Source organism: Lissotriton helveticus, chromosome 2_1, assembly GCF_964261635.1.
Source record: "Lissotriton helveticus chromosome 2_1, aLisHel1.1, whole genome shotgun sequence".
Classification (NCBI taxonomy): Eukaryota; Metazoa; Chordata; class Amphibia; order Caudata; family Salamandridae; genus Lissotriton; species Lissotriton helveticus.
Genome location: NC_136059.1, coordinates 89405006 through 89430288, shown reverse-complemented (window position 1 = coordinate 89430288; position 25283 = coordinate 89405006). Strand labels below are relative to the sequence as shown.

General features: G+C 49.5%; 1 protein-coding gene across 2 annotated transcripts in view; it reads left to right on the top strand.

Annotated features, from left to right (window-relative positions):
* The window catches only part of ZNF638 (zinc finger protein 638), a 985826-nt gene that overhangs the window by 263374 nt on the left and 697169 nt on the right, over positions 1-25283 (top strand). For both annotated transcript variants that reach the window (XM_078674499.1, XM_078674497.1), the window contains one exon: positions 2553-2608. In XM_078674499.1, the coding sequence (XP_078530625.1) occupies positions 2553-2608 (56 nt within the window). The remainder of the gene's footprint in view (positions 1-2552; positions 2609-25283) is intronic.

Genomic DNA, 25283 nt, shown 5'->3' with positions numbered 1-25283 from the left:
TTTCTGCCCTTTCTGCCTTCTTAAGGCTACATGATAAGCCTTCTTTGATCAAATCCCCGGTGGTTAATCGATTATTACAGGGCATCACTTGTGTTTCCCCCTGTTCCTTTCGTGATGCCTCAGTGGGACTTGAACCTTGTACTTACTTTTCTGATCTGCGCTCCCTTTGAGCCACTTCATAACTGTCCTCTCTGCCTTCTTACTCTGAATACTGCTTTCCTGGTTGCCATCACCTCTGCCAGGAGAGTGAGTGAGCTCCAGGCTCTTTCATCCAAGCCTCCCTTCCTTTCGGTCCATCCGGACAAAGTTGTGTTGCGGACAAGACCCTCTTTTCTGCCCAAGGTAGTCATGGCCTTCCACATCGGGCAGCTCATCACCTTGCCCACCTTCTTTCCGCCTCCGCATCCCTCGAAGAGCGGCTCCACCGTCTGGACCCAAAACGTGCGCGCTCTTTCTATTTGGATCGCACATGCCCGTTCCGGGTGGATGACCACCTTTGTTGGTTACATTGGCGCTAAGAAGGGACGGGCGGTGCACAAACGAACCATCTCTCCGTGGGTCGTGTTGTGCATCAAGGCATGCTACTCTTTGGCTAAGGAGTCTCCTGTTGGGCTGAGGGCACATTCCACTCGGACCACGGTGGCTACTACTGCCCTGGGCCGGGGAGTCCCCTTGCAGGACATCTGTCAGGCAGCTACGTGGGCCTCGCTGCACATGTTCGCAAGACACTACTGCCTTGACAGCCAAGTCCGGAGGGGTGGCTTCTTTGGCCGTTCCGTCCTCCAGGACTTTCTGGTGTGATTATTGGTTCGCAGACCCACCACCGGGTTTGGTATTGCTGGGGTATCTATTCTAAGGTAAGGAATCTAATACTAACCTGCACAAGTTACTTACTTTTGGTAACGATATATCTGTAAGAAACAGTAGTTAGTTAGTATTAGATTCCTTACCGCCCCACCCATCCTCCCCGTTCTGCGAACCGTAATCTAGGGTTAAGGTCATTCCCTTTCAGGGCCCTAGTTTCATGGCACCAGTGTTGGTTTTCATCATGGCTCTGCGTTTCTGGCGTGGAAAAGCTGTGTATAAGAACTGAGGTCCGCACGCGAGGGCGGCGTGTAAGTACTCTGGCGACGTCATGCCGACGCCGATGCCGGATGCGGAGCCGCAGACGACACCTACCGACGCGCAGGGGTACTGCTACGCAAAAGTTTCCGTATCCAGTCTGACGCCTGTGGATGTTCTAAGGTAAGGAATCTAATACTAACTACTGTTTCTTACAGATATATCGTTACCGAAGGTAAGTAACTTGTGCATCAGTTCTTCACGTTGGGGCTGTTCCCCTTCAGGGCCCAAATTTTAAACACCTCTGTCAGCTTCATGGCTCCGTGCTTCTGGCATGGAAAGACGTGAAAAGTATAGACTTCAGCGTACTGAGGTTGTACCAGTATTGACAATGCGCACGTCATGATGCTGGAGTTAATGCGGACCACGTGAGCGAGTCGGCATGCGCAACCTATTGGCGCATAGGGGGACTGCTCAAGAAAAATCTTAATTAACCTGTCTGACGCCTGGTAAGTTCAGATTTAGTAAATCTGCGGCTAGATCATGTCTCTACCAGATACAGCTTTACAAAAGGTAAGTAATTTGCCCATTTGCCACTTGCTCATCTCTATTTACTGTTTACAACTATGACTGAAGATCCCATGAAAGATAAAGTGAATCTTCATTGAAACCGTAAACAAACCATACTTGTTTTCATGCTGGTAAGTTAATCACTGATCCTGGATCTTTAGGTGCTGTGAATGTAAATTTAGATAAATTATACTTCATTATTTCATAAGGCTGCTTCCTCTCTCGTTGTGGCATTAAACACATGTGGGTTTGTTTATGTAAATAAAAAATGTTGAAATTTAATGTTTAGATTTGTTCCTACTATTGACTTTATGTAATTGACCTTCATAACTAAATAAAAGAAATTGGTAAATAGCTGCTAAAATTCAGCATACAGGAAGCTGCACAGTTTTAAAAATGTTGTATGTATATCTGTATGTATATAAAGTGCTCTGGTTTTGTGCACGTTGACTACTCCATGCTTAATACTCAAATGACGATTCATGCGACTGAGGCCTGGGATTATTTACTAGTATGTATAAAGAGGGCGAAGGGACACTGACGACTGTGTTGGGCTTGGAGGCCCCTGATTGCACACGGTTATCTTGATTGGCTGTTACCATGTGTTTTTCTTTACTACCTTTCTCTAAGGGTTCATGGGAAATGTAGTTTGTTAACCTTATAATGAACTGCTATTGAATAAAGTGAAGAAAGAAGCCATAATCCTCGCCTAGAGTCCTTAAAAGAATGGAAACTTATGAAATTTTTAATTATTTACAAGTATCCTTTTCTTCTAACCAATACAAACTCCTGAGGTAATAATAACCTTATTGACTTGGCAAACCTAAGAGAATATTATCTGAATGACCCCATATTACAGGAAAATGACTCCTACTTTTTGAACTTTAGTTTGTGACATTTGAATATTTTTCTTTCTCTAGAGCTGTTAAAAATGTACCAAGCAAGAAGCAAGCCACTTTCACAAAACCACTTTCTGGTAAGGGCTATAATTGTGTCAAAGTGTGGTCATTTGTATATAGTTTTCGCCAAAATTATATTCTAAAATGTGAATTCAACCTGTGGAGAACTGATAGCACCATGAGTTGTTAGAAACATATTCTCTGCATACTCATGCCATCAAGTGTTTGGATGGTGTGGGAAAATGGTTCTGCATACACTATACCAATAAGATGTATAGTGAGCACAGTCCAGTGAGTCCCCAGAGGTAGGAAGAGGATATAATAGATAATACCTTACACTCTTTTTAGTGGTAGCTGGACTGAGAAATTAAGCTTATCAGTGTCTTGTGAATGCATTTTGTTCATACTCCTTCAAGGCAATTGACTCCGGGCCAATGGTTTGTAGGAAAACATTGCTTTTGTTACTTTTATTTCTAGGAACCAAGTTGAACTTGGTTACAAGTAAGTTCTTTTGTGCTATACTTTAAAATTGCTGGCAATTGGTTTGTATAGCATTAAACAATATTTTACATGTGCAAGAAATGCTTTTCAATATAGAAAGATACTTGTATATTGTAGAAAGTGGGTGTTCGAGGCATGTGCTATAGATAAACATGCTTTGCGTACTCCTGCAATCTAGTCTTGGGCCCGTATGGTTTGCAAGCTGTTTTTCTTAGAAGTCTTTTCCAGTCCCAAGGTAAGGTGTCTCCTCCTTTCGGTGACAGTGCTCATGGGCATCGCCTTTATTGTTAGTTTTCTTTCCGCCATCTGTTTCGGACGTCTATTGCTGTGCTCTGGTTCGTAACCCTCCTTTGGGCTCCCCTCGGTGTGCGATCCACTGTACCCTCAACGTTATCGTTATAGTACATGTTCCTTATTCTTCGCATATCATATTAATCGGGAAGCGCTCCATCTTCAGTCGGAAACTTTGTGGGCGGCCTTCAGGCCTAGCCGCATTGGTACAGCCTTTTGCTGATGCAACGTACTGTTTCAAAGTTGTTCTCTGTGCCACTCCAAGTACCCTTGCACCGACCTACTTAAAGTCTGTAACTTGTGCCTCTCTCCGGCGTACAAGGAAGATTGTGTGGCTTTTTGTGAAAAAGTGGCTCTATATATACTGAACCAGGAGGTTTCACACACTCAAAGACTGAACTCCTGGCCAATTGTCTTTATATCAAAGCTATAGTTTTATTTTTAGAACCAACAGCTATCAAGATATACTGTTCTCAATATGAGAGGTCTCAGATAAGTACTTTGCAGAAAGCCAATGAACTTTGTAAACACCATAGGTACAGGGGTTGCAGTAGGGAAGACCATTCTATTCACAATTTAGCATTGAGCTCAATGGGTTTTCTATATAAACAGTTGATTACTTTGTAGATTACTTGGGTAGTTCCAGGACTAGATCCTAGATTCAGTCCCGGGGTCTAGGCTGAAAACAATTTAGTAAAACGACAATTGCCAAGATAGACTTTGCGTTTGGCCCAAATCTTATGTCCTCTACCGTGACCCAGGTGTCGGAGTCAAACAACTGCGCCTCCTTACACCCCCCAAAACAATGGTCCTCCTTCACTCCCATTCAGGAAACAGTCAGGTCAAGTCAAGTCAAGTCAAAGAATTTATATAGCGCACTACATACCCGGAGGGTTTCAAGGCGCTTAGGAAGGGGGAGGAGGATTACTTGTCAAATATCCACGTTTTGAGTTGCTTTCTGAATGCTAGGTGGTTCTGGGTAAGTCGAAGGTTAGCGGGGAGTGAGTTCCATGTTTTAGCAGCCAGGTATGAAAAGGATCTGCCTCCCATGGTGGTCTTGTTGATGCGAGGTACAGTGGCGAGGGCTTGGCTGGAAGAACGTAGTTGGCGGGAGGGGGTGTAGAAGGACAGTCGTGAGTTGAGGCATTCTGGACCGATGTTGTAGAGTGATTTGTGTGCGTGGGTAAGCAGTCGGAAAGTGATCCTCTTATTGACGGGTAGCCAGTGGAGGTCTTTAAGGTGACCAGAGATGTGTTCGTTGCGTGGGATGTCTAATATGAGTCTTGCTGAGGCGTTTTGGATTCGTTGGAGTTTCTTCTGGAGTTTTGCGGTAGTACCCGCGTAGAGGGTGTTTCCGTAGTCGAGTCGGCTCGTGACCAGAGCGTGGGTGACTGTTTTCCTAGTTTCGGTGGGGATCCAGCGAAATGTTTTTCTGAGCATGCGAAGAATGTTGAAGCAGGAGGAGGATACGGCGCTGACTTGTCTGTTCATTGAGAGTGAAGAATCCAGGATGACGCCTAGGTTCCGTGCGTGGTCTGTCGGGATGGGTGCTTTTCCGAGGGCTTCCGGCCACCAGGAGTCGTCCCATGCAGAGGGGGATGTAACTAAGATGAGGACTTCTGTTTTGTCTGAGTTAAGTTTCAGACGGCTTTGTTTCATCCATTCGGCAACTTCTTTCATTCCTTCGTGTAGGTTAGTTTTGGCGGTGCTGGGGTCATTGGTGAGGGAAAGGATCAGTTGAGTGTCATCCGCGTACGAGATGATGTTGAGGTTGTGTTGGCGTGCTATGGCCGCGAGGGGGCTCATGTATACGTTGAAGAGGGTGGCACTGAGTGAGGATCCTTGTGGTACGCCGCAGATGACTTCAGAGGCCTCGGACTTGAATGGTGGAAGGCGGACTCTCTGGGTTCTTCCGGTGAGGAACGAGGTGATCCATTCAAGTGCTTTTCCTTGGATTCCGATGTTATTGAGGCGCTGTAAAAGGGTGCTGTGGCAGACTGTGTCGAATGCTGCAGAGAGGTCGAGGAGGATGAGGGCGACTGTGTCTCCGTTGTCTAGTAGAGTTCGAATGTCGTCTGTTGCTGCGATGAGGGTGGTCTCAGTGCTGTGTTTTGCTCGGAAGCCAGATTGTGAGGGGTCGAGGGATTTGTTGGCTTCGAGGAAGGTGGCGAGCTGGTTGTTGACAGCTTTCTCGATGACTTTGGCCGTGAATGGAAGAAGCGAGATGGGGCGGTAATTTTTGAGTTCGGTGGGGTCCGCTTTGGGTTTTTTCAGAAGGGCGGTGAGTTCAGCGTGTTTCCAGTCTTCCGGGAAGGTGGCGGAGTTGAAGGAGCAGTTGATGACGTCTCGGAGGTGCGGTGCTATGACGGAGTCTGCTTTGTTGAAGATGTGATGAGGACAAGGGTCTGTGGGGGATCCTGAGTGGATGGAATTCATCAAGCGGATGGTGTCCTCAGTGGAGATTGGGTTCCAGTCGTTAAGGGTGTTCACGGGGTGAAGATGATCAGCAAGTTGGTTGGGTGGGTTGGTTTTCGGGTTGGTTGTCAAAGCTGTTGTGGATGTCTGCAATCTTGTTGTGGAAAAATGAGGCTAGGGAGTCGCAGAGGGTTTGAGAGGGGGTGATGTCGTTGGAGTTGGCCGAGGGATTGGAAAATTCCTTGACGATGTTGAAAAGTTCCTTGCTGTTGTGAGCATTGTTGTCAAGTCGATCCTTGAATGCTGTTTTCTTGGCTTTTCGGATTAGTTGGTGGTGAGTGCGGGTGGCGTTTTTGAAGGCGTCCTTGGTGCTGGTGGTTGGGTCTTTTTTCCAGGCCTTTTCAAGGGAGCGGCAGAGTTTCTTGGACTTCTTGAGATCATCGTTGAACCATGAGGCCTTCTTGCTGCCAGGTTTGTTTTGACGTTTTTTCAGTGGTGCCAAGGTGTCAGCGGTGTTGGATAGCCATAGGGTGAGGTTGGCGGCGGCTTCGTTAGCGTTAGAAGAGAGGGCTGGGGTGTTTAGAAGGAGCGATGTGGAGATTTGGTCCGTGGTGATTTTGTTCCAGTTCCTTTGCAGGGTGGGTTGGAGGTGGATGTTGGGTTTTGGTTTGTTGTAGGTGAAGTGAACGCAGCTGTGGTCAGTCCAGAGGAGGTCCGTGGTGTGGCTGAAGGAGACATGGTTGCTGGATGTGAAGATGGGGTCGAGTGTGTGACCTGCGATGTGGGTGGGGGAAGTGACTAGTTGTTTAAGTCCGAGGTTGGCGAGGTTGTCCACGAGGGTGGCGGTGTTGCGGTCGTTGATCTTTTCAAGGTGAAAGTTGAGGTCTCCCAGAAGGATGTAGTCTTTGGAGGGGAGCGCGTGTGGGGTGATGAAGTCCGTGATGTCTTCACTGAATTTTGCGCGGGGTCCTGGTGGTCTGTAGAGGAGGGTGCCTCTGAGTGTGGTTTTGGGGTCGATGTGGATCTGGAAGTGAAGGTGTTCGGAGTTGGCGAGGTTGGCGTCAGAGCTGGTTGAGATGCGGATTGATTTCTTATGGACGATAGCGATTCCTCCTCCTGTGTGGCTGGTACGGTCTTTGCGAGTGATCTTATAGTCTTCCGGGATGGCAATGGTGATGTCTGGTGCGGAGGAAGCATTCATCCATGTTTCCGTAAGGAAGGCGATGTCCGGAGAAGTGGTGTCTAGTAGATTCCATAGGTCAATGGCGTGCCTGTGGACTGATCGGGTGTTGAGAAGGATGCATTGTAGGTGGTTGGGGTCGGGAGTCTGTGGTGTGGTCGTAGTGGCGATGTTGTCGGTGCCGCTGAATTTGCATGTGTAGCAGGAGAAAGGTCCATGGGTTTGTCCAGGGGCGGCTTGGACGCAGTTGGGGGCGCGACCGGGGTTAAGGGCTAGGATGGTGGCGGCATCGTAGGTAATGCGGGAGGGCTGGGCAGCGCGAGGGGCAGGGGGTCTGGCGCTGGGCGCGGTCCAGGCGCGGACGGGCGTAGACGGGCTTACCTTTGGCGCACCTTTGGCGTGTCCGAAGCGCGTGGACGCTGCGCGTGGAGGCATTGGCCATAAATGGAGGGTGGAGGGGGCGGAGCGTGGGAGGGTCAGCAGTGAGGCGGGGTCTAGGTGCAGGGAGGGTCTGGGACGGGCCAAGGGGTCAGAGCAAAATGGCTGCAGGGTAAACAAATGTGCGTAGGTCAATTATCTCGAGCGCTGCAAACCTCGGTGTGCACCGCAGTGAAAGCGCTAGTGGTGAAAGTGAATGCCAAGTAGCGTTATCGAGCGCTGCCCCCAGAGTTACAGATTTCCCAAGTGAGTTGTTTTATTACACGAGCGCTGCACAGGCTTAACAGAACAACACAATGCTAATGATGTAACACAGGCGCGTGGATCACGAGCGCTACACAAGGCTGAGCATATACAGACAATGCTAATGATGTTACACGAGCGCTACACAAGGCAGATAAAAGAAATTAAACAGTGCGGCAGGTTAATTAGCAGTAATGAGAGCGCTGCACAAAGCTGATGCAAGAAATGAACAGTGCGGCGAGTTGATAAGCAGTAGGTCAACAATACCAACAGGAGAGGGAGGTGAGGGGAGCAGCCGTTTCTGCGCAGAGCAGGATGGCTACAGCTCTCCACGAGGGCAAGCGTAGGCTCTACCTCTGTGGGTGGGAGGGTCAGCAGTGAGGCGGGGTCTAGGTGCAGGGAGGGTCTGGGACGGGCCAAGGGGTCAGAGCAAAATGGCTGCAGGGTAAACAAATGTGCGTAGGTCAATTATCTCGAGCGCTGCAAACCTCGGTGTGCACCGCAGTGAAAGCGCTAGTGGTGAAAGTGAATGCCAAGTAGCGTTATCGAGCGCTGCCCCCAGAGTTACAGATTTCCAAAGTGAGTTGTTTTATTACACGAGCGCTGCACAGGCTTAACAGAACAACACAATGCTAATGATGTAACACAGGCGCGTGGATCACGAGCGCTACACAAGGCTGAGCATATACAGACAATGCTAATGATGTTACACGAGCGCTACACAAGGCAGATAAAAGAAATTAAACAGTGCGGCAGGTTAATTAGCAGTAATGAGAGCGCTGCACAAAGCTGATGCAAGAAATGAACAGTGCGGCGAGTTGATAAGCAGTAGGTCAACAATACCAACAGGAGAGGGAGGTGAGGGGAGCAGCCGTTTCTGCGCAGAGCAGGATGGCTACAGCTCTCCACGAGGGCAAGCGTAGGCTCTACCTCTGTGGGTGGGAGGGTCAGCAGTGAGGCGGGGTCTAGGTGCAGGGAGGGTCTGGGACGGGCCAAGGGGTCAGAGCAAAATGGCTGCAGGGTAAACAAATGTGCGTAGGTCAATTATCTCGAGCGCTGCAAACCTCGGTGTGCACCGCAGTGAAAGCGCTAGTGGTGAAAGTGAATGCCAAGTAGCGTTATCGAGCGCTGCCCCCAGAGTTACAGATTTCCAAAGTGAGTTGTTTTATTACACGAGCGCTGCACAGGCTTAACAGAACAACACAATGCTAATGATGTAACACAGGCGCGTGGATCACGAGCGCTACACAAGGCTGAGCATATACAGACAATGCTAATGATGTTACACGAGCGCTACACAAGGCAGATAAAAGAAATTAAACAGTGCGGCAGGTTAATTAGCAGTAATGAGAGCGCTGCACAAAGCTGATGCAAGAAATGAACAGTGAGGCGAGTTGATAAGCAGTAGGTCAACAATACCAACAGGAGAGGGAGGTGAGGGGAGCAGCCGTTTCTGCGCAGAGCAGGATGGCTAAACAGAGATAATTAACCTAATCTCCAATGCTAAACCCTCATCTCATGCCCTGGATCAACTTCCCCCTCAAATGACCAAGAACATGAAGCTCATCCTAGCTCTGCTATGGTGCAAGATCATCAACAGCTCACTGATCTCAGGAGTCGTTCCAGATTGCCTCAAAGTTGGCCAAGTCACGCCACTACTGAAAGACTGGGCTAGACACTGATGATCTTAATAACTTCAGACCGGTATCAAACTTACCCCTTCTGTCCAAGATCCTGGAAAGATGTGTACTCCCTTAGCTAACCCAAAACCTGGACAACCTCAATCTCCTAGACCCCCCACCAATCTGGCTTCAGAAAGGGCAGCAGCACTGAAATTGCTATCCTTAATGTCATAGACTATCTTCACAAATCATTGGACTCTGACCTGCTGCCTTCTCATCCTCCTTGACCTATCGGATGCATTCGATACAGTCTGGTTCACATCCTTTCTCCACAACCGCTCACAAAGAATAAAAATTCAAAACTTCGAGTCTGACCTCCACCCTGTTAACAGGGGTGTTGCACAAGGATCAGGGCTCTACCCTCAGCTTTTCAACATCTACATCAAACCCCTTACCTCCCTACTCAGGGAATCTAACATTCCTTTACACCTATATGCGGATGACACACAACTCTACCTGGGAACCTCCTCCATTGCGGACATCCAGACTCAACGCCACGCTTAGGGAGGTACAAGACTGGCTCTCAAACAATCACCTAAAACTCAACCAATAGAAAACGGAAATACTCCATCTCCTATAAAGACGAAAACCCACAAATTGCGGAATGGCTCCAAGCTATCGATGCCCTCAATGGCAACCTCATCCTGGCGGATTCGGTAAATTCCCTAGGTATCACCTTAGACCCCAAACTATACATGAAAAAGCATATCTCAAAATCCGCAAAAAGTGCCTTCCTCAATCTGAAATTACTATACAAAATCAAACCCTTCCTCCCACCCAAAGACCTTCAACAAGCCACCCAAGCACTAGTGCTCTCCAGAATTGATTACGGGATTGCAGCCCTGACTGGGACATCAAAATCTTACCTCGCCCCCCTGAAAACGTTAAATGCAGCAGCCAGAATGGTTATTGGTACTAGGAAATGTGATCACATCGCCCCTGCACTCAACAAACTCATGGCTCCCAATTGAATTAAGAGCCAGCTTCAGAACAGCCTTCCTCACCCATAAATCCACAGACCATCTGACTCTGCTTCAACAAGAAGTACTATCACTTCTACAAAAAGATGCTATTCAACTAGTTCCTTTAGAAGAACAAGGAACAGGGGTTTATTCGCTGTACTTTCTAATTCCCAAGCAGACGGGACACTGAGACCAATTCTCGACCTCAGGCCACTCAACCAGTACATTCAGTCAGATCATTTTCATATGATCACTCTGCAACAAGTGCTCCCACTACTGCAGCAGAGCGATTTCCTTTAAACATTAGACCTAAATGACACCTACTTTCACATTCCTATACATCCTGCCCACAGGAAGTATCTATTGTTTGTAATATAAGGTCAGCACTATCAGTTCAAAGTCCTTCCCTTTGGAGTCACAACAGCACCTCGGGTGTTCACAGAGTGCTTAGCAGTAGTAGCGGCACATCTCAGAAGACAGCAGATTCATGTCTTCCCTTATCTGGACGATTGGCTCATAAAAGCCAAATCATTCAACCAATGTGTCCAACACACACATCAGACAATTAAAACATTGCACAACTTGGGGTTCACAATAAACTACACCAAGTCGCACATGCAACCTTCGCATGTACATCAGTATCTATGAGCTACAATAGACGCTTCAACTGCCCTAGCGTATCCCAGTCCAGCCAGGATACAAAGCATTCAAGCCTTAGTTTCCACTTTTCACCAACAACCCTCTCCGAGCCAGAGTGTTCATGAGACTAATAGGCATGATAGCATCTTGCATCTTCATAGTACTACACGCAAGATTGCAAATGTGACCATTACAGGAATGCCTAGCACAACAATGGAACCAGGCTCAAGGGCAACTAACAGACCTGTTGTTGGTGGACAGCCGCACACATCGCTCTCTGCAGTGGTGTGTGAGAAGTTGGCCTGATATATAGTGCTCACTATTCTAGTGATCACTTTGTATCATACCAAACAACCCTTATTGATTGGTTGTAAGTCAACCTGATAGACCAGCTATCCTAGTAGCATGGACAAGAGCAGTCTTTAGGCTAAACTCTAGAGGGCGTGTTAAGCCAGCTGTTATACCATCACATATACCCCTTGAACACCAAGTGAAAGGACACCACACAAGTTGTTATGAAAATAAAATGATATTTATTTATAACACAACAACCCTGGACTCTTTATGAGGACAGGGCGCTAAGCACAATACAAAGCTCTTAAAGAAATACTGAAAGTCGCACAATTTACACAAATGCCCGAGGGGGCACGGAAAACCATATACTACAAAAGTGGAATGCGAAATTACTAGCAGGTAAGTACTACTCTCAGAGGCTTTAGAACCGCTGGGCCTACAATGCTGAACCCTTAGATTAGAAGCAGGAGGCCTGGGGACGTCGTGTGCAGAGTGGGAACTCTCACGCGTAATGCGGGACAAAGTCTATGGATGCTAGTAAATGCAAAGTTAGTGTTCTCGGGCAAACCCGACTAGGTAGGTCAAAAACGAAAGTGGATCTAGACACTTGGAGAGTGGATCTACGCTGGAGCACCGTGGTACTCTGTTTACCTAGCCCAGGGGCTGCGGCTGCATAGGGTTAAAGTGTCGTCGGGAATCCTCGTTGACGAACCAGGAGCCTGAAGTGGAAGTTGCTGGCAGGCGACCAGTGAAGATGTTCCGGGCTGATCCAAGGACTGGACCAGTGAAGGATACCTGTAAGCAGAGGGGACCAAGTTCTGAATCACTAGCCAGTGATTAGGTGGGCAACAGGATGGCACCGGACGAGGTCACTTAGCCAGGTGTAGAGGTGACACTGGATTCTGCTGCTGCACGGACCAGGGCGAGGATGTCGACCAGGCTGGAGGTCTGGGAGCTGTCCCACGTCGGATGTCTGCTGCTGGCGATGCTGGATCCGGTGAAGGAGGCAACAAGCCTTGGCTAAGGCAAGCCCACGTGGCGACACAAAATGGCGTCTGGAGTGGACCAGGAGGGTCCGAGGAAGTTCCCCTTCAAGAGGAGACAAGGGCCAGTCTAGAGGAGCTAGACCAGCGGTGAAACAACGTAGGACGTCGTCTGGAGGGTCACTAGCCAACGGGCAAGTGAACGGACAACGTGGCAAGCAGCGCAGAAGCAAAAGGGCCCCACGCAGATCTGGAGGATGCTGGGGGGCTGGACTTCGGTGCTCGTGCTGCTTGGGGTTGGGGCTTCTCTTACCCCAGTGCACCCACTCGAGGGTCCCTCGGCGGTCGTGCTGGGTCAGTGTCGTGCTGGTTCTGATGGTCGCCGGGTCCTCTGGTCTCGTCGCACCCACGGTTCTCAGCTGTGCTGTAGAGGTAGGTAGAGGTCAGAGAGAGCAGGGAGTCTGGGTCTCGTCGTGCTGGTCGGTCTGATTCCGGAGGAAGGACGTGCAGCAAACCGCAAGATACTTAGTTGGTGCCTGCTGATGCAGGGTGACTACTCCTTAGTCACAAGGGAGAAATCTTGAGAAGAAGTCTTGAGTTCCTTTCGTGGAAAGTAGTTTCAGGATTCAAAGATGATCTAATCTGGAAGGGTCCCCGCTCCCACCTTTATTCTAGAGAAAGGGGCTGGTACGCGACTAGGTCCTGCCCATGGGTGGGACCAGGAGGGGGGTGATTACACCCTTCTCCTTTGTCCGGTCTCTCCCCAGATCAGGGGCTGGTGTGCCCCCAGAACTGGTTTGAGCCGGCCTATGCACAGTGAGCACCGGGGTGCCACTTGCAGTCACCTTCCTCTAAAGCCCTGCCTACCTGGGATACACAAAATCCTGTCTGGGATGGTGCTGGCACCGCCCCTGACAGGAAACCCTTTGTCCATGCCTCCGTTGCTGGAAGGACTCCCAGCAGCAGGAGGGCAGACTTGTCTCGGTGGCAGCATCCATTTTGTGGAGCTGAGGCTATGTCTGACTTTAACCGGGGTTCACAGTTACATACATGTCGTGTCCCTCTAGAAGGGTGGAATGCTAACCCCGTCGCCAGAATTGGCGAGGGGTTAGTATTCCAATTCGTATGACACCTTACTCGACATGTTTTGATAATGCTATACCAAAGTTAGCATTTAACCGCGAGGATTATAATGCACTTAAGAGTATATGGTATAGCGGTTCGAGGCATGTGGGCTGCTAAATTCATATCTATTGCATAGATCGCCGCCTAGTGTTGGGTCCGGATGATTGCACATTGTTGTCCTGGAAGAGTCTTCGAAGTATCACGAGATAGGTGGCTCCTCCCCTGGACTACAGTGCGCATGGGCATCGACTCCATCCCCAGATTGTTTTTTTCCGCCATTGGGTTTGGATGCGATTTCGACGTCTCCTGTTCGGAATCGATAAAACAATTTCTTTAAGGGCAAAAGGCCTTCTTTACTTCGTCGGTATTGTTCGCGTTCGGTCTCGTGTGTACTCCAACTCTTCGAGTCGGATATCTGAGTCGGGTGACTCTTCGGTCATCGAGGCCCTGTCGACGCAGCAAGACCCCGACGACCCTGCGATGGAACGAAGTCCGTTCAAGTACTGCCCCGTGTGCGGTTCGAAGTACCCCCACATCGACGTGCATCCTGTATGCAATAAGTGCCTGTCGCCGGACCACAACGAGGCCAACTGTATGGCCTGTTCGAAATTCATGTCGAAGAAGACGCTCAAGCTTCGGCGCGTGGCGCGCCTCGAGGCCCAGCGATCGGCACCGGCGCCAGTCGACAACTTCGTAGACCCCGAAGCAGACGAGCAAGAGCTTCACCTGCAGATCTCACCTACATCGGCGGAGGTCGAGGCCGACTACGGGGAACCTGTCTAGGGCCAAGACCTAGACGAATACGTCGAAGAGGTAGGGGACGACGAGGAAGCTTATGGGGCTGTGGAAGATAGCTCGGAGGAAGAGCTATGCCCCGTACGTACTATTACTATGGCTCAAGTCACGGGATCGCCCCACGGCCTTACCCACGACCCTACACCTCAATCCTCGGCCCCGCCTTCTGGCCCGGCTACGGACATACTAGCGGAGCCTCCATTACCTAAATCGAAACCGAAACTAAAAACATCGGAATCGAAAACAACAAAGATGGCCGACACACCATCGAAACCGAAGACGTCGGCGACACCATCGGCGCCGTCGTCCTCGGAGGCTTCGAAGCCGAAAAAGGCTGTCGAACAGGCTAAGGTACCGAAAGGGGTAAAGGAGCCAAGCTCGAAGGTCGTCGAGCAAGTGTCGAGCAAAGTGGTCAAGTCAAAGTCGAGGAAGACTGTTGAAACGGCTTCAGCCACGACTGCCGCACCAACAGGCAAACGGGCAGTCGAAGCGAAGTCCGCGAAGGGCACCCAGCCAAAGTCTGGAGCCCCGACGCTAAAAGAAAAAGCTGTCGATCCGAAGCCTGTGGCGTCGACGCCTACACCTGTAGCTGGGGGCCGGGGTGCAGTCGTCAAGGGAGAGTCTGCGTCTCCGGCGCCAAAAGAAAAATCGTCGACGGTCGGATCTTCCCCTGTAGGTGGACCAAGGTCATCGGTCGGATCGACAAAGCCATCTGCTTCTTTTACGAAGCAGGTAGCAGACTCCCTTAAGCGGATACGGGAAAAGGGGTTGACGTCAGAGCCGAAAACGCCCTCTGTACCACAGTCGATAGCCCCACCGAAGAAGGCTTCGACGCTGATACTTTATACTCTACCGCCGAAGGTGGCGCCGAAGGCCTTTGCACCCCGATCGGTGCCAAAGGACACAGAAGAGTCGGGGAAAACGCAACACCGTGGACGTTTCGATCGACAACCTTCACTAGAAGAGCAGTCGGAACATTATATCGACGCCGACACGGGAATATTAACGCTCCACAAGAGGAAAATTACTTCCAAGCCTGTGGAGTCGTTTGTAATACCTCTAAAGAAGAGGCCAGCGCCAGACAAACCAGAACTCGTTGAACCCATCCCTCAAAGACCTAGGAGGAGTCCAACACCTTCACCCACTTGCTCAGATGAAGATGAGGGTGAACAGGATGAAGAGTATAACTTTCCAGACCCTACTGACCCTGATGAGCAGCAGGACTCATGGGTGGACTCTCCGGACCAGGGGGGCCAACAAGTGGTACATGACCCACATGTTTTTGGTGTGAAAACTTCTCCAACAGAAGACTCTGCGGCATTTAATGCCTTAATTGAAAGGGCGGCTACAAACCATAAGGTGGAACTGCATGCCGACCCTGTGGAAGTTGACTTTTTGTTTGACACTTTCTCTGCATCAGAAAAGACTGTGAAGACGCTTCCTATGCTCAAAGGGGTTCTCAAGCATGCCACAGACATTTTCAAAGAACCCACAAGGGCAAGGGTGGTAAACCCCTATATAGAAAAGAAATACAGACCGGCACCTGGAGACCCAACTTATATACGGGGCCAGTTGCTTCTGGACTCTTTGGTGGTCTCCAATGCCCGCAAGAGGGCGAATTCGCAGACCACGGGTGAAGCTCCTCCCCCAGACAAGGAGTCAAAAGTGCTGGAGGCATCGGGGGAAAGGGTGGCAGCTCAAGCAGCCAACATCTGGCGCATAGCTAACACACAAGCCCTGTTGGCTAGATATGATAGGGCACACTATGACACTTTAGAGCAGCTATTACAACACCTTCCAGACAAGTTTAAAGAAGGAGCTGAGATGCTAATACAGGAGGGCAAGCTCATTTCCAACGCTGCAATCAAATGTGCGCTCGATGTTGCAGATACTGCAGCAAGAGCGATAAACACTAGTGTGATGTTTAGGCGTCAAGCATGGCTCCGCATCTCAGGGTTCAAGCCAGAGATCCAGACAACCATACTCAACCAGCCCGTTAACCCAGACAGACTGTTTGGCCCAGAGGTTGACACCACCCTTGAGGATCAAAAAAGATACTGAGACAGCTAAATCCATGGGTGCGCTTCAATGTCAGCAATTCAGAGGGAACACTTTTCGTCGCTCAAGTTCACGGGGTGTTACCAGAGGACACTTGGCACAGCAGACGCAATTCAATAGAGGAGGTGCACAGTCCTCATACCCAGAACAGGGTAGAGGAGGTTACAAAGGAAACAGCGCCAAGGGCAGAGGCAACAACAGTTCCCGTTCCTCTGCTGCCAACAAACAGTGACTCTCTGTCACTGCCCCCCGACCATCTAACACCCGTCGGGGGGAGACTCCAACAGTTCCTGCCAGTCTGGGAGTCCATCACCACAGACAGGTGGGTAAGGAAACTTATCCAGTTCGGATATTGTCTAGAGTTGACGTCCACTCCACCCAACATCCCCCCAAGACAACGTCCTATGTCAGCAGAGCACTTGCACTTATTGCAGCAAGAAGTCCTTGTGATGCTGCAAAAAGGCGCAATAGAGCTCGTGCCGGTGGAGGAAGAAGGCACAGGGGTTTATTCCCTGTACTTCTTAATCCCAAAGAAGGACGGCTCGCTCAGGCCCATTCTAGACCTACGCCCCCTCAACCTGTACATACTCTCAGAACACTTTCACATGTTAACACTACAGCAGGTTCTTCCATTGTTAAACCAGGGAGACTTCCTCGCAACCTTGGACCTCAAGGATGCTTATTTCCACATACCACTCCACCCATCCCACAGAAAGTACCTCAGGTTCACCATACTAAACAGGCATTACCAGTTCAAGGTCCTACCCTTCGGAGTGACCACTGCCCCCAGAGTGTTCACAAAGTGTCTGGCGACCGTGGCGGCGCACCTCAGGAGACAATCCATACATGTCTACCCTTACCTGGACGACTGGCTCGTTCAAGCCAAGTCGGCACAGCAGTGCGCCGCACACATGTCCCACACCATTCACCTCCTTCACAGTCTGGGGTTTTCGTTAAACTATCCAAAGTCGCACCTTCAGCCAGCACATGTGCGGCAGTATCTAGGCGCGACGATAAATACTCTGACTGCTACAGCTCAGCCGAACCCAGCGAGAATCGACAACATCCAGCGAGAGTGTTCATGCAGTTGATAGGCATGGCCTCCTGCATCTTCATAGTCCCGCACGCGAGATTGCATATGCGTCCGCTCTAAGAATGCTTGGCGAATCAGTGGACACAGGCTCAAGGACAGTTAAAGGACCTAGTGTTGGTGACCGGTCGGGCATACACCTCTCTGCATTGGTGGAATCCACACAACCTTTGCAAGGGCCGACCGTTCCAAGAGCCTGTGCCACTGATCATCCTGACGACTGACGCTTCTCTCCAAGGTTGGGGAGCTCATGTGCTCCACTACACGGTGCAGGGCCTATGGACGACGCAGCAAAGGAAGATGCACATCAACTATCTAGAGCTGATGGCAATCTTCATGGCACTCAAATCCTTCAAAGTACATCTGTGCAACAAAGTCGTGTTGATCCGGACGGACAACATGACAGCCATGTACTACATCCAGAAGCAGGGGGGTACGCACTCTCCACAGCTGTCTCATCTGGCTCAGAGCATGTGGAAGTGGGCCATTCAGAGGAACATCTTCCTCATGGCGGAACACCTTCCGGGCGAGGACAATCAGATGGCGGATCTGCTCAGCAGGTACAGCCATCAAATGCACGAGTGGGAGATACATCCATCAGTACTCCACCCGTACTTCCAGGAGTGGGGTCATCCAGAGATAGACCTGTTTGCCACAAGGGAAAACGCAAAATGCCAAAGCTTTGCCGCCAGGTTCCCTCACCCACAATCGCAGGGCAATGCGATATGGATGAACTGGTCAGGCAGATTTGCGTACGCTTTTCCCCCAGCACCTCTCATTCCGCTGGTGGCAAGAAAGCTAAGGCAACACTCGCTGACGCTCATCCTGGTTGCTCCAACGTGGGCACGCCAACCGTGGTACACCACGTTTCTAGAACTCTCCGTGGTACCGCATCGAAGGTTGCGTCTCACACCCAGGCTCTTGACGCAGAACCATGGCGACATTCAGCATCCGGATCCGCACCAGCTCAATCTGGCGATCTGGCTCCTGAAGTCTTAGTTCGGCTACCTTAACCTGCCTCCAGAATGCATGGACATCAGGGAGGCCAGGAAGCCCACTACCAGAGCTTGCTATGCTGCAAAGTGGAAGCGGTTTGTCATTTACTGTAGAGAACATCACATAAACCCGCTAGATGCATCCATTCCTAACATCATCTGTTATTTGTTACATCTTTACAAGTGCAATCTAGCGTACGCTTCCATTCGGATACTTATCCGCCATAGCGGCTTACCTCCAGAACAGGCAGCCTCTCTGTTTTCAGGGTGCCTGCCATTAAAACTTTCCTGGAGGGACTAAAACGAGTCATTCCTCCCAGAACCCCACCAGCTCCTGTGTGGAATCTCAATGTAGTTCTCACTAGACTGATGGGCCCACCTTTTGAGCCGCTACATTCATGTGAGATTCAGTTCTTAACATGGAAAGTGGCTTTCCTCATTGCTATTACATCTCTGACGTGTTAGTGAGCTGCAAGCGCTCACAATACAAGAGCCATTTATACAAATTCACTCAAACAGGGTTGTGCTCCGCACTAACCCCAAGTTCCTTCCAAAGGTGGTGTCACACTTTCATGTCAATCAGACAATTGAACTGCCCGCATTCTTTCCAAAACTGGAAACAGTAGCAGAAAGAATGCTCCATACGCTGGACGTCAAAAGGGCATTGATGTACTACATTGACAGAACACAATAATTTAGAAAGACACAGCAACTTTTTGTTGCCTTCTCAGCCCAGCACAAAGGCAACGCAATTTCAAAGGCAGGAATAGCCAGGTGGATCGTTAAATGTATTCAGATTTGTTATCAGAAAGCTAAACGCACTTTAACGGTCCCCCCCAGAGCACACTCCACACGCAAGTTGGGAGCCTCCATGGCTTTCCTGGGGAACATTCCTTTGGAAGACATTTGCAGAGCAGCCACGCACGTGGTCAACGCCACACACGTTTACCAAACATTACTGTGTAGATGTGCATTCCAAGCAGCAGGCAGCAGTTCTCAAAACTCTTTCAGACTTCTGCAGCTGGCACGGGCGGCCGCCGTTAATGGAGGGACTGCTATGTATTCTATGCAATAGATATGAATTTAGCAGCCCACATGCCTCGAACTGAATATGCTACTTACCAGTATGCATCTGTTCTTGGCATGTAGGGCTGCTAACATTCATCTCGCCCACCCTCCTCCCCGGTGCCCGTAGCGGCTGCAGATTATTTTCTTGCATTCATTCATTAGCATGGACATTGTGAGAAGTTGGCCTGATATGCAGTGCTCACTATTCTAGTGATCACTATGTATCAGTCCAGACAACCCTTATTGGTGATTGGTTGTAAGTCAACCTTATAGACCAGCTATCCTAGTAGCATGGATACGAGCAGTCTAAGGCTAAGACTCTAGAGGGCGTGTTAAGCCAGCTGTTTTACCATCACATTACCCCTTGAACACCAAGTGAAAGGACACCACACAAGTTATCAAAAATAAAGTATATTTGTTTATAACAAGACTACCCTGGCTCTTTATGAGACGGGGAGCTAAGCACACAACAAAACTCTTAAGAAAATACTTCAAGTCGCACAATTTACACAAATGCCCGAGGGGCACGAAAAACCATATACACAAAAAGTGGAATGCGAAATTACTAGCAGGTAAGTACTATTCTCATAGACTTTAGAAACGCTAGGCCTACAATGCTAAACCCTTAGATTAGAAGCAGGAGGCCTGTGGACGTCGTGTGCAGAGTGGGAACTCTCACGCGTAAGGCGGGAAAAAGTCTATGGAGGCTAGCAGTTGCAAAGTTACTGTTCTCGGGCGAACCCGACTAGGTGGGTCGAAAACAAGAGTGGATCCGAACACTTAAAATGTTGGACTATGCTGGAGCACCGGAGTACTCAGTTTACCTCGCCCAGGGGCTGCGGCTGCATAGGGTTCAAGTTGCGTCGGAAACCCTCGTTGAAGAACCAGGAGCCTGAAGAAAGAAGTTGCTGGCAGGCGACCAGGGAAGAAGTTCGTGGAGATCCAAGCCTGGATCAGGGAAGAAGACCTGAAAGCAGAGGGGACCAAGTTCTGAATCACTAGCCAGTGATTTAGGTGGGCACCAGGGTGGCACCGGACGAAGTCACCTCGACCAGGTGAGTGGGCGCTGCTGGGCTCTGCAGTCTCTCGGACCAGGAGGCGTTGTCGGCGACCAGGATGGAGGTGCGAGCTGTCCCACGAAGGTATCTGCTTCTGACGTCGCTGGACCCAGGATTGGGCAACAAGTCTTGGCAAATGCAAGGCCCACGCGGTGGACCTAAAATGGCGTCTGGAGTGGACCAGGAGGGTCCAGGGTGCTTCTCTGATGGAGGGAAGCAAGAGCCAGTCTGGAGCAACCAGACCAGCGGTGTTTGTCGTCGTGGAGCGTCGTGAAAAGGGCCACTAGCCAATGGGCAAGTGACCTGGACAACGCGGTGAGCAGCAAAGAGCAAAAGGGCCCCACGCAGATCTCGTGGATGCAGGGGGGCTGAACTTCGGTGCTGGAGCTGCTCAGGGTCGGGGCTTCTCTTACCCCAAAGCACTCAGTCGAGGGTCACTCGGTGGTCGTGCTGGACAAGCGTCGTGCAGTCTTTAAAGATGGCCGGTCCCTCGAGGTCTCGTCACACCCACGGATCACAGCTGGGCTGATGATGCAGGTTGAGGTCAGAGGTGCCAGGGAAGCCGGTTCTCGTCGTGCTGGGCAGTCTTGATCCGGAGGAGAGACTTACAGCAGACCGCGATGCTTGGTTGGTGCCTGCTGCTGCAGGGTGACTACTCCTTAGTCACAAGGGAGAAATCTTAGGAAGAGTCTTGAGTTCCTCTCGTAGAAAGTCGGTTCAGGATTCAAAGATTGATCTGATTTGGAAGGGGGCCAGTTCCTACCTTTATCCTGAAAAAGGGGGCTGGCACGCGACTAAGTCCTGCCCTATGGGTGGGACTAGGAGGGGGGTGGTTACACCCCTCTCCTTTGGCGGGCTTTTCCCCAGCTCAGGGTCTGGTGTGCCCCTGGAACTGGTTCAAGCCGGCCTATGCACAGTGAGCACCGGGGTGCCACTTGCAGTCACCTTCCTCTAAAGCCCTGCCTACCTAGGATACACAAAATCCTGTCTGGGACGGTGCTGGCACCGCCCCTGACAGGAAACCCTTTGTCCTTGCCTCCTGCGCTGGGAGGACTCCCAGCAACAGGAGGGCAGACTTGTGTCTCGGTGGCAGCATCCATCTTGTGGAGCTGAGGCTATGTCTGACTTTAACCTGGGTTACAGGTTACCTAAATGTCGTGTCCCTCTAGAAGGGTGGAATGCTAACCCCGTCGCCAGAATTGGCGAGGGGTTAGTATTCCAATTCGTATAACACCTTACTCGACATGTTTTGATAAAGCGATACCAGAGTTGGCATATAACCGCGAGGATTATAATGCACTTAAGAGTATATGGTATGCGATATCATGGAAACGGCTAAGGGATGGATCCCGAAAGCCGCAGACAGGCTCAGCTCATGCCAGAGCACTATCTCACACGATTAAAAGCACTCTGCCTTCAGGATTGTCAAGGCCTGCCATAGGAGTGACTGATAGGAGATCTGTGTGCCCATTTAGGTTTAGATATAGGAATACTATATCTATAGCAAAGGGTGAGTACACCACCTTGCCCCAGCTGTCAAGCAGCCAGTTGTGTCTGTTTGGTTAGTCAGCCCAGGGGTGGCATAATACATGCTGCAGCCCCTGGGAGACCTCTGGGTACACCTCAGCCCTGGGTACAGGGACTTGGAGAGGGCCCAGTGCCAATTCAGTACCTGGGTACAATTTGGAATAGAGAGAACAGCTAGGCTGTGGGTCTGATTAGCAGGCCCACAGCCAGGGAAAGTCGTAAACCAGTGAAGCAAAAAGCAAAAATCTGGGTGATCATAGGATTGCAGACCCTACTCTCCTACAGACATCAGTTACACTATTTCACTCCATCTCTGCCACAATGGCTAAAAACAATCTGGGGATGCAGTCGATGCACATGCGCACTGTAGTCCAGGGGAGGAGCCACCTATCTCGTGATACTTCGAAGACTCTTCCAGGACAACAATGTGCAATCATCCAGACCCAACACTAGGCGGCGATCTATGCAATAGATATGAATGTTAGCAGCCCTACATGCCAAGAACAGATGCATACTGGTAAGTAGCATATTCATTATCATGGAACAGCTATTAGGACTTGGTTCCGCAAGCTGCAAACGGGCTCAGCTCATGCCAGAGCACCATTTCACACGATTCCACGCACTCTGCCTTCAGGATTGATAAGGCCTGCCATAGGAGTGACTGATAGGAACCTATGTGTCCATTTTAGGGTTAGATATAGTAATACTATATCTAAAGCAAAGGGTGTGTACACCACCTTGCCCCAGCTGTCAAGCAGCCAGTTATGTCTGGTTTAGTTAGTCAACCCAGGGGTGGCATAATACATGCTGCAGCCCCTGGGAGACTTCTGGGTACACCTCTGCCCTGGGTACAGGGACTCAGAGAGGGCCCAGTGCCAATTCAGTACCTGGGTACAATTTGGAATAGAGAGAACAGCTAGGCTGTGGGTCTGATTAGCAGGCCCACAGCCAGGGAAAGTTGTAAACAAGTGAAGCAAAAAGCAAAAATCTGGGGTGATCATAGGATTGCAGACCCTACTCTCCTACATGGTGGAACACCAAAAACGTAACTAAAGGGCGGCCGTTCCTCGAGCCTTTTCTACGAGTAGTGCTCACTACAGACTCATCCTTCACAGGATGGGGAGCCCATCTCTTACATCATACGACTCGGGGTCAATGGAACAACCAACAAAAACTGTTACATATCAACCATCTAGAGCTGCTAGCAATATTCTTAGCACTCAAGTTGTTCCAACTTCAAGTACGGAACAAAGCTGTCTTAATCCGGACGGACAATATGACAGCCATGTACTATATACAAAAACAGGGGGGGGACACACTCTCTGCAACTGTCCCAGCTCGCACAGAACATTTGGAGATGGGCCATTCCTCAAAACCTACATCTGATAGCAGAACACCTTCCAGGAGTTCACAATCAGATAGCAGATCTGTTAAGTCGGCAGTCACAACAGATTCACGAATGGGAACTACATCCACAAGTTCTTCAGCCTTTCTTCCAAATGTGTGGGCATCCACACATAGATCTATTTGCCACCCACGACAATGCAAAATGCCCAACCTTCGCCGCCAGGTTTCCACACCCACTGTCCGAAGGCAATGCGATATGGATGAAGTGGTCCAGCAGATTTGCATATGCTTTTCCGCCTCTCCCACTCATTCCACTAATAGTGCGCAAGCTCAGACAACAGTCTCGCAAACGGATACTAGTAGCTCCCACATGGGCACGCCAGCCGTGGTTCACCACACTACTAGATCTCTCTCTGGTTCCACATCAAAAGTTACAGCTCACACCATCACTGTTAACACAGAACCATGGAGAAATCAGACACCCAGACCCAAACCAACTGAATTTGGTGATCTGGCCCCTGAAGTCTTAGAGTTTGGTTATCTAAACCTACCACCAGACTGTATGAAGATCATCAGAGAGGCTAGGAAATGCACTACCAGAGCGTGTTATGCCGCTAAATGGAAAAGATTTGCAATCTATTGCAAAAATGACATTGATCCACAAGATGCTTCCATCCAAAATATCATTTGTTACCTTTTACATCTACAAAGGTCTAATTTGGCTTATTATTCCATACGCCTACATCTTGCAGCAATTGCAGCCTATTTACAAAACAGGCAGCATCTATCTCTTTTCAGAATACCTGCAATCAAACAATTCATGGAAGGATTAAAAAGAGTAATCCCACCCAGGTTACCACCTTCTCCTGTATGGAACCTGAACATTGGCCTTACAAGACTCATGGGACCCCCTTTCGTGCCTCTACATAAATGTGAACTGCAATTCCTAACATGGAAAACCGCTTTCCTTTTGCAATGACCTCTCTCAGAAGATTAGGTGAAATACAAACGTTCACTATACAAGAACCATTTTTTCAAATACATCCTATTAAAGTGGTTCTTAGGTCTAATCCAAAATTTCTCCCAAAGGTTATCACTCCTTTTCACCTCAACCAATCTGTAGAGTAACGTGTTTTTCCAAAACTCAGACTCTGTAGCAGAAAGGGCTTTACACACATTAGATGTTAAAAGAGCTCTTTTATACTATATAGATAGGACTAAATCCTTTAGAAAGACAAAACAGTTGTTTGTATCTTTCTCTCCTCCACATAAAGGCAACCCCATCTCTAAAAGTGGGATTAAAAGGTGGATTGTAAAGTGTATACAAATCTGCTATCAAAAAGCTGAACATACACTAACAGTTCCTCCTAGAGCGCACTCCACTCGCAAACTAGGAGCCTCTATGGCTTTCTTAGGAAACATACCACTAGAGGACATATGTAAGGCAGCAACATGGTCTACACCACACACCTTCACTAAACACTATTGTGTTGATGTGCAAGCCAAGCAGCAAGCTGCAGTAGGCCAAGCTGTCCTGAGAACACGATTTTAAACTACTGCAACGGATACAAGTGACCACCGCTAGGGGAGACACTACTGCACAATCGATTACAAGGTATGATCTGCAGCTCAAATGCCGGGAACGGAAAATGCTACTTACCAGTATGCATCTGTTCTTGGCATGTAGAGCTGCAGAGTCGTACACGCCCTCCCGCCTCCCCGGGACTTGTATCCGTTCCAGTTTGCATCTTCCTTAGATGCACACGCATGGACTTCCTTTTTCTCTTTACTTCTACTACATCTATTCCCATCATGGCGAAAAACAATCTGAGGATTGAGTCGATGACCATGCGCAGTATTGTCCAAGGGAGTTGTCGCCTATCTCGTGACTACAAAGACTTCTTCCAAGAAGACAACAACCTGCAATCATCAGAGCCCAACACTAGGTGGCGATCTAATGCAAAGTGTACGACTCTGCAGCTCTACATGCCAAGAACAGATGCATACTGGGAAGTAGCATTTTCCATATTGCCTAGTAATCCCTGCCAGCCCCTTGACTAA